The 11,749-nt window shown below is 50.4% G+C and overlaps 1 protein-coding gene across 3 annotated transcripts in view; it reads right to left on the bottom strand.

Moving 5' to 3' along the window:
• PPP2R4 (protein phosphatase 2A activator, regulatory subunit 4) overlaps positions 1-11,229 on the bottom strand; it is a 20,505-nt gene extending 9,276 nt beyond the window's left edge. The window contains exons 1-7 of one of the 3 annotated variants that reach the window (XM_009083394.1): positions 11,132-11,229; positions 9,803-9,889; positions 4,737-4,862; positions 3,896-4,013; positions 2,425-2,524; positions 1,448-1,572; positions 848-948 (exon numbers count right to left, since the gene is read on the bottom strand). In XM_009083394.1, coding sequence (XP_009081642.1) covers positions 848-948; positions 1,448-1,572; positions 2,425-2,524; positions 3,896-4,013; positions 4,737-4,862; positions 9,803-9,889; positions 11,132-11,191 — 717 coding nt within the window. In that variant the 5' untranslated portion in view covers positions 11,192-11,229. The remainder of the gene's footprint in view (positions 1-847; positions 949-1,447; positions 1,573-2,424; positions 2,525-3,895; positions 4,014-4,736; positions 4,863-9,802; positions 9,890-11,131) is intronic. The other 2 variants (XM_009083395.1, XM_009083396.1) reach the window with 2 other exon arrangements.
• Between the last annotated feature and the right edge of the window lie 520 nt (positions 11,230-11,749).

Here is an 11,749-nt window from a genome sequence, read left to right on the forward strand (position 1 = left end):
GGGGTTTGGGCCAAAGCCTCCTATGAAGATTTCCTACATGAAAGGCTAAGTTGATAGTCTGTAACCTCCCTTCTCATCTAATCACTAAATTAGAGAGGCAAGGAGAGGGAAAAGCAAACAGAAGAAAGGGGAAGAACCACACATTGTCCTTCAAAATTAATCCCATCAACTCCCTCTTGCCAGAGACAAGAAATCCCTCCCCACAACAAAACATGTAGTACTTGCTCTCCCTGTCCAGACTGTGCAGTGAGTGGGGCAGGAGAAACATAGCTGGATTCTCCACTGATACTGAGGGCAGCAAGCTGTCAGCTCTCTCATCAAGGAACAGTAACAAGCTGAGGATCACAAGCCCCTCACCTAAGGGTCCTGCAGTGCCTGAGCAGAACCATGGTCCTGAGAGAGCTGCCAGCTGGGTGAGTCTCAGCACCATCTCTGCCCTCAGCAAGGAGGGGCCTGAGGCTGCCAGGCAGCACCCAAAGGCTGGAAGGAAGGGAGGTTGTCTTGGCAGGCCCAGTTGATTTGCAGCTCCTACTTCATCTCCCTAGAGTATTTGTACACACGAGTTTTCTCCATCCAAGTTCCCACTGACTGATCCAAGGTTATTTGCTTGCTTTTGTTACAGCTCCCTTCAACTACAATCCACAGCCCATCCAGCTTAATTACATTTCCTCTCAACATCCCTGTCTCAACTCATTCAAGGAGAGCACCTCAGTCATGCAGCAACGGTTCATCCACACAGTTCCACGAGAGCAAACAAACAGGCAAAGGAGGAAGAGAAAACCACAGCCAGAGCCAAGTATCTAATGTCAAGAGAATGTCCCTGTGGGACGAACTTTCCAGCCCTCACCTCTGTAATGAAGAGGATGCACTCCAGGAACATGAAGTCCTTATGGTTTTCATTTACCACCTTCTCATCAACAAAGTGCCGAGGCTCCAGACTTGGATGGTCTAAAAAGGAGAAGAGACAACAGGAAATAACCTGTATGGCAACTCCCTTCTGAGACCAAGCTCTATCAGGTGCTGTCTTGCCCCTCTTCCAGAAACTCAATCCTCCCATCAGAGCTCCTCAGAAGTCAGCATGGAGCTGCTCCCTTCTAGCTCATCTCCCACTCCAGTGTCTCAGCAGTGAGAGCACCTGGTAAACTCCCCAAGGCAGAAAATGTGTTTTCAAGCACCAGAATCAAGACTCTCCTTTTAAAAGGTTTGTTGTCATTGCAATAAAGACAGATGTACTGTACAAGGATGCCTTCCATTTCCCAACCTAAGCAAACAGCTTTATCTGGAAAGCTGAGAGGAACAAAAACCTCAAGCCCCAAACTTTTCTGCTGTATTATACACAAATTTGACATATTTGAATTTAAAAGTCAGCCCCAAGTTCCATCATCTTTGCAGCCTAGACAGACAGGGCAGAGGGCAGGCTGGGACACGAGGAGATTTTTATTAGTACCTATCAGCTGGGAACTGCCCCATATGAAAGGTAGGAACTGGAAGTCATCCAAGCCCCACACGCCCTGGCTGCCAGCAGGTTCCATCCTGTAGGTCTTCTGAAGTTTTCGCATCACTTCTAGGTACCTGAGGCCAAAGAGAAAAGAAGGGTTAAGACAAGGTCTTCTGTCTTCTCTGACTTATATGAGGACAACATCTAGTCTGGAAAAGGACACAACTTTATCACTTGTAAGCAGGACTCCCACATACAGCACAGTACATAGACTATACAGTCAGCATCTTTGCATGATGGTACCTAACACCAAATTCACTGAGAAATACAGTAGCAGAGGTTTATTTTATCTCCAGTTTCTTATGTTGGTACACATTTTCCCCTTCTCTACCGTTACTTGAAAACATTAACACTTTGCTCTCCTTCAACAGCTTCCAAAAGAGCTCAGCAAGTTTTAAACCAGTTACAGCAATCACTACTTCCACTTTTCCAGTGGAAAATTAAACCTGGAAGTAATATTGAAGGAAATTGGTTCCATGCCACTAAATACGGATATGTCTGGGAGTAGATCTCTGGACTCCAAACACCCATTCCACCAGTTTCATCACTACCAACTTTACCTCCTGGGCTGGAAACACAGCTAGAGGAGCAGTGGAGTCCTGCCAATTGCATAGATTTTTTAATTTTAATGCCTGAAGAGATGTTAGATCCTGTGATCAGATATTCCTGTCTATCACAAAGCAGAGAGCTTCACCCACAGAGCTCAGTAACTTGTGCTCCACTAAAGTAACTTTCCAGAAAGCCACTCAGCCTCTGACAGACAAGAGGCCACCACTTTTTCTGGAGATAGTTACTATGGGTCACTGTACAGTCCATTGAAAAGTACATCTGATCCTAATTTTGTCTCAATTTCTCTTCAGCTTTCCCATTCTGCCCTTTCCCCAAACAGCCCAATGCTTCCAGTCCTTCTCATTCCATTCCCTCACCTGTTAAACACTTTGAAGACAATGGCCATCTGGTCATCCACTCTGAGCACACCGATTTTGCAGAGGCAGCAGAGAAAGGCTGCAAATGCAGCTTCATGCCCTGGAGGTAAAAGACATGAAGAGACATGACACTGGTGTCTCTGGTCCCCAGGACAACCTTTCTGTGGGCACTACAGCAGCTCTTCAGAAATCACAGCAGTCACGGTCCCCTCTCAACCCTTTTAATGCCATGAGCTGACAATATTTCACCCCATGCAGCACCCACCCAAAGGATCTTCTAGACATTCATAAGGTGATTATTAACTTTGAGAACAGAAGTTCTTAAGGAAAACCAGTTCCAATACTGGGCATGCTGGGAGCAGAGCAGGGACTTTCCCAGGAGCTTGGCACAGCAGGGAAGGTGGAGCACTGCAGAGTCATCTGCTCAGGGGATGCAAGAGAACCTCACATCTGCAAGTAAGCAGATTTCCTCCCGCTTCAAAAATATCTGTGTCGGAAGGATGCAGATCTCATGACACTGCCAGGAACAGTCTGTCCCAGAAGGTACTGGGATCTCAGGCTGAGCCTCTGCAGCTTGGGCTTCCAGCTAACAGCAAGGAAAAGAAACAACCAGCAAACCCAGAAACGTCTTTTAACAGAAGAAACCACAGAAGAAGGGAGAGTACAAGATCAGCAGCTCCCAGGGAAGGAGCAAAACGCACCTACAGTCTGGCCACAGTGAGCCAGGACATGGACCTCTGGCCTGGGACACACGGGAGGGGAGGAGAGCCTGAATTTCCTTCCTCAGCTGACCAAACCTCATCTAGCAGGTCCCTTTCCAAGGACAACATCTCCCCCTGGTGCCAGTGAGCCGCAGCCAGCACTGCACAGCCTTCAGCCTTCTACCCACAGCCTCCTCTTCCTCTCCCTGCCCAAGTCCAAAGTGGTGTTTCCTTGCACTCACAGCATCCTGCTGTCCTGCCTTTTGGTGAGGACACACCTGTCCTCCAGACAGAGGAGCAGAGCATGCAGACAGTTCTGGATTCAGGTCTTGTTGAAGCCAGTGTGGTAACCTGCAATTCAGGATCTCCTCAGGTGCAAAATGCTGTCTCCTCTGTAAGCAACTGTGTCCCACCACCAGACCTCAGGACACCTCCCACTGCTCATGAACTTGGTTCTCACTGTAGCTCCAATTCAAGCCATTGTATTTTATCCCTCTAAACTGCCCATTGCAGGACTGCTGCATGCACTGAAGCAGGTCCTACAGCTTATCCTAAAACAGCTTAGTTCCCATTTCCTAGGATGAGATGTGAAAGGGTGTCACAGCTCCAGCACAGTTCCCAGCCCCAGCTCTCAGTCACAGCCCACACAGGACAGAGGGCTGAGGGAGCTCTAGAAGGAAGGTGTTTGTTTCAAGCTGGAACTAAAATAGTGCTAATGACATGTTTAAAAACATGCAGCACCCAGCTCCAAAGAGTTCCTTCCCAAGTACCTGTGCCGTAGTCAATGCGGGTGGAGTTCCCCACGGATTCCTTCAGGTACACAGCCACTTCTGGGGCAGCATCAGCCAAATGCTTGGGAATCACTGTTGAGACCAACCTTTCTGCCTCCTGAAAGACACAAAAGACTCCCCTGAGTGAGCACAGATCTGTCACAGTCCCCAGGGACAAGTCACCCTCTGCTCAGATGCTGTCACTAAGTAGGACTTGCAATGGTGCTCTCCTGCAATGGCCAGAGCTAGCATGACAGAGGAGCAAATTCTCCTGTTGAAGAAGTCATTTCCAGATATGGAACAAGTCAGGGATAGCTTGGCCTGATCCTTACCCAAGCTACATGAACCCTGCAGGACAGAAAAGCTTCACCATTCAAGTACATTGACCCAGTTACCCACTGAGCCATCTCCAGGACAAAAGCATCACTAGAGCAGCAGAGCACCAGCAAACCCATTGCTGCTGGGACTCTGCCACCTCCAGAGCTCGGTGCAGGGCAAGTGCTCTGAGCTGAAGGATGTTGAGCAGTTTCCTCAACTTTCCTCTGATTTCGTGACATTGTGGGCACTTACAAAGGAAAGAGCCCTCATGGCTCATCCAGAACTTGGAGACCCAGCCAAGAGCATTTACATGGTCCATATGCTCTCATAAGAGGAAAAGACAGCACCAGGTCAGGGGTAAGTGATGCTTATAAAGGGGTGGATCCTTCAGAGCTTATCTGAGTAATTCCTCCATAGTCTGCCTGGCTGCCACACAGTGACAAAGCCATTCTGCCATCCCTGCTGAGCACACTGCCCTTCTGTGGGAGCTGCAGGGAATGCTACACAGTAAAGATATGCTCACCTGATCTAGTTTGGCATACCAGGTCCTGAAGGCTTTGTTCCCAAAGCGAGAAGGCTGATCCACTGGGGGGGTTTCATCGATCCATCTGTCTAGGGTGTTCAGCAGAGCCACCAGCTTTTCAATGGGCTGCAGAGAGCAAGAGAATGAGGGGTCACAGTGACATAAAACAGAGGAGTCCCTCAGGCTCTGACACCTCTGTCCTGGATTGGAGTCGTTAAAGCCCACACCATTCTTCCCAAGGATGGCTGGTGGAAAGGTGATGTACCAACCTTCCTCAAAATGCAGAGGGGCTGGGAAAATCATTCTCCCCCTCATGAGATCAGTCCAGTACAAAGCCCAGCCTGAGGCAGGCTCTCCAGTCACCCACACAGTCTTTCATGAGCTGTAACAACACTGTGCTCTAAAACCTCTGGGACAAGAGCTACAGCAAGCTCCTAGCCGTAGGGTACACAGGACTGAGCAGCATGGAAGTGCTGCACAATTCTCTGCATCTTGAAGGTTCTCTGTTGCACACAGGATACAGCACAGCACTTACTGCATATCCTCACCAGCAGCTGATGATGTGATTTAAAGGCCCTTCTCAAGGCCTCTAATCATTGTCCTGAAGTGTCTCTCAGGAGCCAGGATTAGCAGTGATGCTGCTAAACCATGACACATTTGTACAGCAAGTCAACCTTCTCAGCACGATTTCTGTTGCTTCAAACTCTTACCAGCCAGACCACCATGGCAGCTCCAGCCCAGGGACACTCACTGCACGTGGCAAAACACAGCCTATCCAGGGGAAGAGACTGCCTGGTTTGCCCACCAGTGCTCTCATCAGCTCTCAGAGAAATGTCTAAACACAAACACAAAGCTGATGGGAAGACAACAGCAAGGACAATAGCCATGTTTCTCACACCTACTGCTGGAGGTGAGGAACCTGTGTAGGATGTATGAGAGTGGCCATGAAGCAAGACAAGAGAGGTGCAGCAGACAGAGCACAATGTCTTCAGCTCTGCTGTTGGACCCAGGCTGGCTCAGACAGCTGGGGAATGGCTACACCCTATGCCACAAGAGGCAACACCACAGGCAGCACTTTCAGCAGCTCCAACCAGTTTTAGGAGGCTCTGCTGACAATGGTCAAGCCTGCCAGAGGCTCTGGGATTCTCCTTGCCCCGCTCTGAGCAGCCAGAGAGCCATCAGCCACCACAGCAGCTGGCCAAGCCCCGGGCAATGTAGGCTCCTCTGTCTCAAGAGGGGATTCCTCCTTCAAGGGGACAAAGAGGACAGCAGAAGCAGCGGCTGGTTTGACTTTGCTGGAGGCATCGACCGTGTGAAGCCTGCTGGTCTCCTGGGCTGTGGTTCAACTCTTCACACTGCTGCCTGGAGGACGAGGAAACAGCCGAGCCCAGCAAGTTTGCAGCCCTTGAAGTGCCACTCGAAGGGGGTGGGCAAAGACAGGCATGGCAGAGCTGTGCTGCCACTGCAAATCGCTCCCAGGGGGAAGGGTCTCATGGCATACACAACCCTCTGAGGTGCCACCCCAAGGACATGGTGGGATCAGCCAGTGGGAAGCAGGAACGGGCAGGACAGGGATCCATCCACCCCACAGGACCCACTTGACTGCTGAGCCAGGCTAGAGGCTGGGATAGAGGACAGGACCTGAGCACACCAGGAACACAAAAAAAGCCAAGGGACAAGAGAGCCAAAAGCTTTGGGTTCTGTGGTGAGGCTGCAAGCTGGAGCCACTAACAGGCCAGTGCCCTAGATACACATGGACCAAAGCAGCACATTCTCCTCTGCCTCAGCTATCTGCTCTCAAAACACTACAGGAACTCAGCACATCCCCACTGCATCGGGCCAGGTTTGGACTCAGCCCTACTCTGTCTTGGCTATTGCATTCCCCTCCAATTAAGCAACAGCATCCTCAGCACTGGGTTGCATTAAATAATTAAATGGTGCTGGTGATTTATCCGCCGGCACCAGCAGCTCATTACGAGCAGCCACCGTATTTCAAACCCTTTCCGTGAGCACTCGGTGCTGCCTGGATAAATGGCTGGCACGGACCAGCTCCTTCCCTGGGGAGCAGAGTCCAACCTCCCCTTCCCCACTCACTGGCTTTAAAGGGATTAAAAAGCCCAGCCCCACTGAACACGGGAGAGCAGGACCCAGCTGCCGGCTCAGCCACACCAATAAATAATTAAAGAGATGTGGCTCATTTTGAGCTCAGGTCCCTTTGAAAAGGGGGTGACTAAAAGAAGCAGCTTCCCATTGTCCAGCAGAGGAAACCTGTACATCCAGGGCTGACCCCTGTGGGGGGAAAAAAGGAGCTTATGGGAACACAACCATCAGCACCACTGCAGCCCTGTTTTGCCTGGCTGGGTTTTTAAGCTCTATTTTTGCTTTACCTTTCCAGTGATCAAAGCAAGGGCAGCCTCCCCCCTGCTCTCCTTGCTCTTCTCATTGTGCTGATTTTGCATCTCCTTGACCCTGAGTCTGCCACTGGTCCCAAAGGCAAACCACAGAGCTTCCTACGGAGCACAGACCTGTCAGCAGCTCTGGAGAGCAGGGGCCAGGCAGACAGAGGTGCTGAGAAGGCATCACGGCAGCCAAAGCTGCCCATGGGGACCAAGTCTGCCCCTCTGGGCTCCTCAGGCTCTGTCAGAGGGGGAAGCTGCTAAAATCAGGGCATTTGCTGCTTCCCCCACTTCCCTCCTGGAAGCAGAGCAAGCCACAAGGCTGTCCAGTTCACAGCCAGTTTCCCCCAGTGCACTCAGCTGGTTGAAAGGAAGGTCTGCTCCTCACATGGCCAAAATTAACCTCCTCCTCACTGCTCTGCTCCACTGCTCCAAGTCACTGCTCCAGGCTGCAGCCCCAGATCCCTGCGTGGAAAGTGCTCCCTCCAGGAGGGAGAGGCAGGTCACAGCCTATCAGTCACACAACCTTGTGCCAGACATGGTGTCTACGCCGGAGTCCTAAACAACAGCTCGGCTATCACTGCCTGTCAGATGCCTCCAGCAAACCCCAGACAGCTCCACACAATGTTTCAGTAGGAGCAGAGCAAGCTCAGCAAGTCTCTGAGGGGGCGCAGCCCCCACAGGATCCAGCTCCTGCTCCAACAGACAGTTTGGTATCGACACACGCTCTCTGGAAACCATTAAGCTGTCTCTTTCAAAGCAGAGCAGAACATACTTTCCCTTTTTCATTCCATGGCAAAACGATACCAGTAAGTCACAGAGAGGATATGTGTTCAGCAGAAAGAATTCCAGGAGGTCATTTGCCAAAGGAAGGTGTCCCTGGCATTTGATCAGGGAGGAAGATGGGGCAGCACAAAAGCACATCAGCAGCAGGTACAGCAAAAGAGAAGAAAGCTGAGCAGAGATGCAAGCAGAGGCCACGAGGGGCTGAGCCTTTAAAAGCACAGATAAGCAGTTTGATCTACAAAGGAACCCGCGTGAACAAGCAACCTCATCAACAAGGCAACCCTGGGGATGCTCCACCTGTGCCTCAAGTCACAGGCTCCTGCTCTCCTCAGCATGAGGGAATGAGTCTTGTTCCCTGCCACTTCCCAAGCAGTCGAGATCGTGTCTTGTTTGTCACTTGGACTGGGACCATGGGTGGAAAACATTCCCTCCAAGAGGACTCTGCTGCAGATGCAGCTCTGGTACAGCTTTTCCTGACAGCTCAAAGGGTTCGTAGGAAGAGGGTTGGGGTTTTTTTCCTCCCTCTTTGTTTTGCTCATTTTTAATGCTTTGTTTCCCTAGAACTGCTCTGTGAATGGTTGGGAACAAGCGAGATCACCACAAAGACCAAACTCAAAGGTGAAACACAAACAGCAGACAGCAAGAGCAGCATTTGACAGCAGTTTCTACTGAATTGAAGGAACAAAAGGTGGGTACAAAGCCTGGAAGGGAGGCACTCATTATCCCAGATCCCCCCATGAACTACAAGGGAGTTTCTCATTCACACACTGGCTCCTAGGAGGGGAGGCTGGACTCAACACACCTGCTTCAAACAGGAACCACTGGGTTAAAAACCTTCAGCAGCTGCCTCCCCACACCCGAACGAATCCCCAAACACACAGGGCCCAGTCTGCTGCCCATTCTGCCTAGACCTTTTGAGATCATTCTCAGCTTTCTTGCACAGCCAAGTTTGAACAGCAAGAATGTACCCAAGAATCTCCTCATTGCAATGCAGAACAAGGGAAGGATCCAGCGTGCCACACGGAAGCAAAGCTGGTGGCAGATCATGCAGCACCCAGAGATCCCTCAGGCCAGCAGTGACACCAGTGAGGATTCCTGCCCTTTCCCTCTGGCTCCAAATGATCTCACTATGCCTAAAGAGCATGAACAGGCAGCAGGCAGGGCCAGGTGACAGCCACATTCATGCACAGGGAAAAACAGGTCCTTTCTGCTTAACACCGTGGAAGGGATGATCCTGTCCCTCAGGTTAAACCTCCCAAACCCCCCCAGCTCAGCCCAGGGCTCCTTAGCCCTTGGCACAACCCTTAGCGAGGCAGGTGCAGCCAGTGACATGCCTTGAGCTTGTGCACTGTCAAACCAGAGCTTGCACAGCTCAGCTACAGCCTGGGCTGAGGACATCAATGCTGTTAACACAGTCTGAGCAACACAGAAGCTCAGGGACAGGGAGAGAAGTGATTTGCCCAAAATCCTACAGAAAGGCCAGTGGGAGAACAGGAATAGTACAGACATCTCAGTCTTTTGCCAGCAACCAGAAGGGAATAGCACATCTTCAAAATGTCAGTGGTTGAAGTTAAACTGTGAAAACATCGTCCACACATATCCTTTCTGCATCCTCCTTTTCCCCACCAGCTTCTGTCCACCTGTAACTTACTTGATTTCCCATAAGGCAAGCACATCCAGACCCTCTGCATGCTGGGGGGAGGATGGCAGCCTGACATTCACATCCCCAGGCAGAACTCAACCACATTTTATTCTCCCTGGCTCCCAGATAAGATGCCAACTCATTCCTCACCTAGGAAATATTCACTGTAGAGCCAGGGAATAAAAAAAAAGATTAAAAAAGGCAGGAAATTAAAAACAAGGGGATCCAAACTCTTTTCCTACCTCTGAAACTTTGTAGTCACAGGTCAGCTTCTTGCCCCTGACACCTTCGTTCAGAGTGAGGATGAAGCCCATGTAGTCTGCGTATGCCTGTGAACACACATGAGAGCAGAGCATGTCAGAGAGTGCCCATGGACTGTTTGAACACACAACACAGCATGGCAGCATCCTGCACCCCAAGGGAACCTTTCCCAACACACACCACTGCTTCCCCAGAGACACCCAGGGGTGCAGGGCTTGCTGTGAGGTTCCTGCTCTTTGTGGCAGAAGGCAGATGGGGACTGCACTGTGCATTGCTGTGAAAACTAGAAAAAGAACCCTAGCAATGCTCCTGCTGCCCCCAACATCATTCCCTCAGCTCCTATCAGGTCAAATTCAAACTCCTCAGCTCTGCAGAGTCTCAGCTGAGCCCAGGCATGCTGCTCTGCACTGCTCCTCCCAGACCTGTGCTGCTATCTCCCTTTTCCTCCTTGACCTCTTCCCCCCTGCTCACACATGATAGAGCAGTGGGACACAGCCCAAGCTCCTCACTGCTCCTCTCTTTGAATTTGTTGCTTTTGAAGCATCATCTCCAGTGCAGCTCCACAGCTCCAGAGCAGCACACTGCCACCTCTCCCTCCTTGCACCAAAGTCCTGACAAGGAGCAAGTCCTTAAACCCAGGAGACTTAAAGGAAGGTTTGCTTGACAACCTGGCTATAATTTCTGCTTCTCTGAAGACACATCAGTCAGTGAGCAAGAATTTGCTTCTAAGAGGTGGGACAAGTCTGGGCTAACACCCCAATCCCTCAAAGGCAGAGCAGGGAGAACCTGCCTGTTCCACCAGCTCCACACACGCTGTAAACAAAAATTATCCTGGAAATTGAAGGCTTCAGCTCCAAAGCCCTTTCCAGTAAAGCAAGGTGGGAAGGCCCCAGGAGCCAAGCCAGCCTGGTGCTACCAGAGAGCTAGGCAGCAGGACTATGTTCAAGGCAAGCACAAACAGCACTGGGTAAATCCAGTTTTGGTATAAAGTACAGGCTAGGTAGGATGAAACAGTCACCAGCTCCTCATCTGGTTTGTTGGGAAGGAGGAGTAATCATTTCTAAGCATCTCTGGTCTCCCTCAACCCCTGGCTCCCCCTTTGTTGGAGGGTTTGGCTGCCAGACTCCACACCTCACTGCCAAGTAATTTTCCTACAAACTGGCAGGGACTCCTCTGCTTTAAAACACAAAGCCATTAATTTCCCATTCCTTGCCCAAACCTGCTTTACCTGCTGGCTGTTCCCAGACCTGACCTGGCTGCCACTACAAGACCAGTAGCACTTACCAGTTTCCCCTGTGCCCAGACCATACCTGAGATCGTTTCCATTTGGCCATGTCGGACACCACATTTATCTCCTTTTTGGGGATCATGAAGCATTGCTGGACAGGAGGAGTCACCTCCTCAGAGGTGCCTGGGAGATGCAAAAAAAAGAGGTAAAATAAAGGCAGTGGAAAAAAAATCCTCTATCTTCCTTCCTCATAAATCAACATTTATTTCTCAGGAGATACAAAGCAAACAAATCCATCCCAGTTCTGTTGTTATCTCACCAAGTCCTCCTCACCAACAATATCCTGCCCATCCCTAAATAACATGTTCCTAAGGATACTGCAAGGCTTCAGAAAGTAGCATTATGCGTGTTTTCATCATTAAAGATGCACTTCCCATTCAGACAGACACTGGGGCAGAAGATAACAGAGACAACATCCAGCCAATTTAATTATTTCTGTCTAGTGCAGCAAAGCCTCAGGTTGTGCTGGAGCACTGAGCTCTCCTACAAACTAACTGAGCCTTGGTTTTAGGGTGTTAAGCCTGACTTGCATTACTCTAAAAAGGACAATTCCTGAATGGACAACCTGGAGCAGTTTGATAGATGCAGCCCAGAGCTGCAGCCTGGTCCAGGCAGCACTGAGGTTTGGCAGATGCTCAGA

The sequence above is a fragment of the Acanthisitta chloris genome, unplaced genomic scaffold, assembly GCF_000695815.1.
Source record: "Acanthisitta chloris isolate BGI_N310 unplaced genomic scaffold, ASM69581v1 scaffold5341, whole genome shotgun sequence".
In the NCBI taxonomy this organism is placed as follows: domain Eukaryota; kingdom Metazoa; phylum Chordata; class Aves; order Passeriformes; family Acanthisittidae; genus Acanthisitta; species Acanthisitta chloris.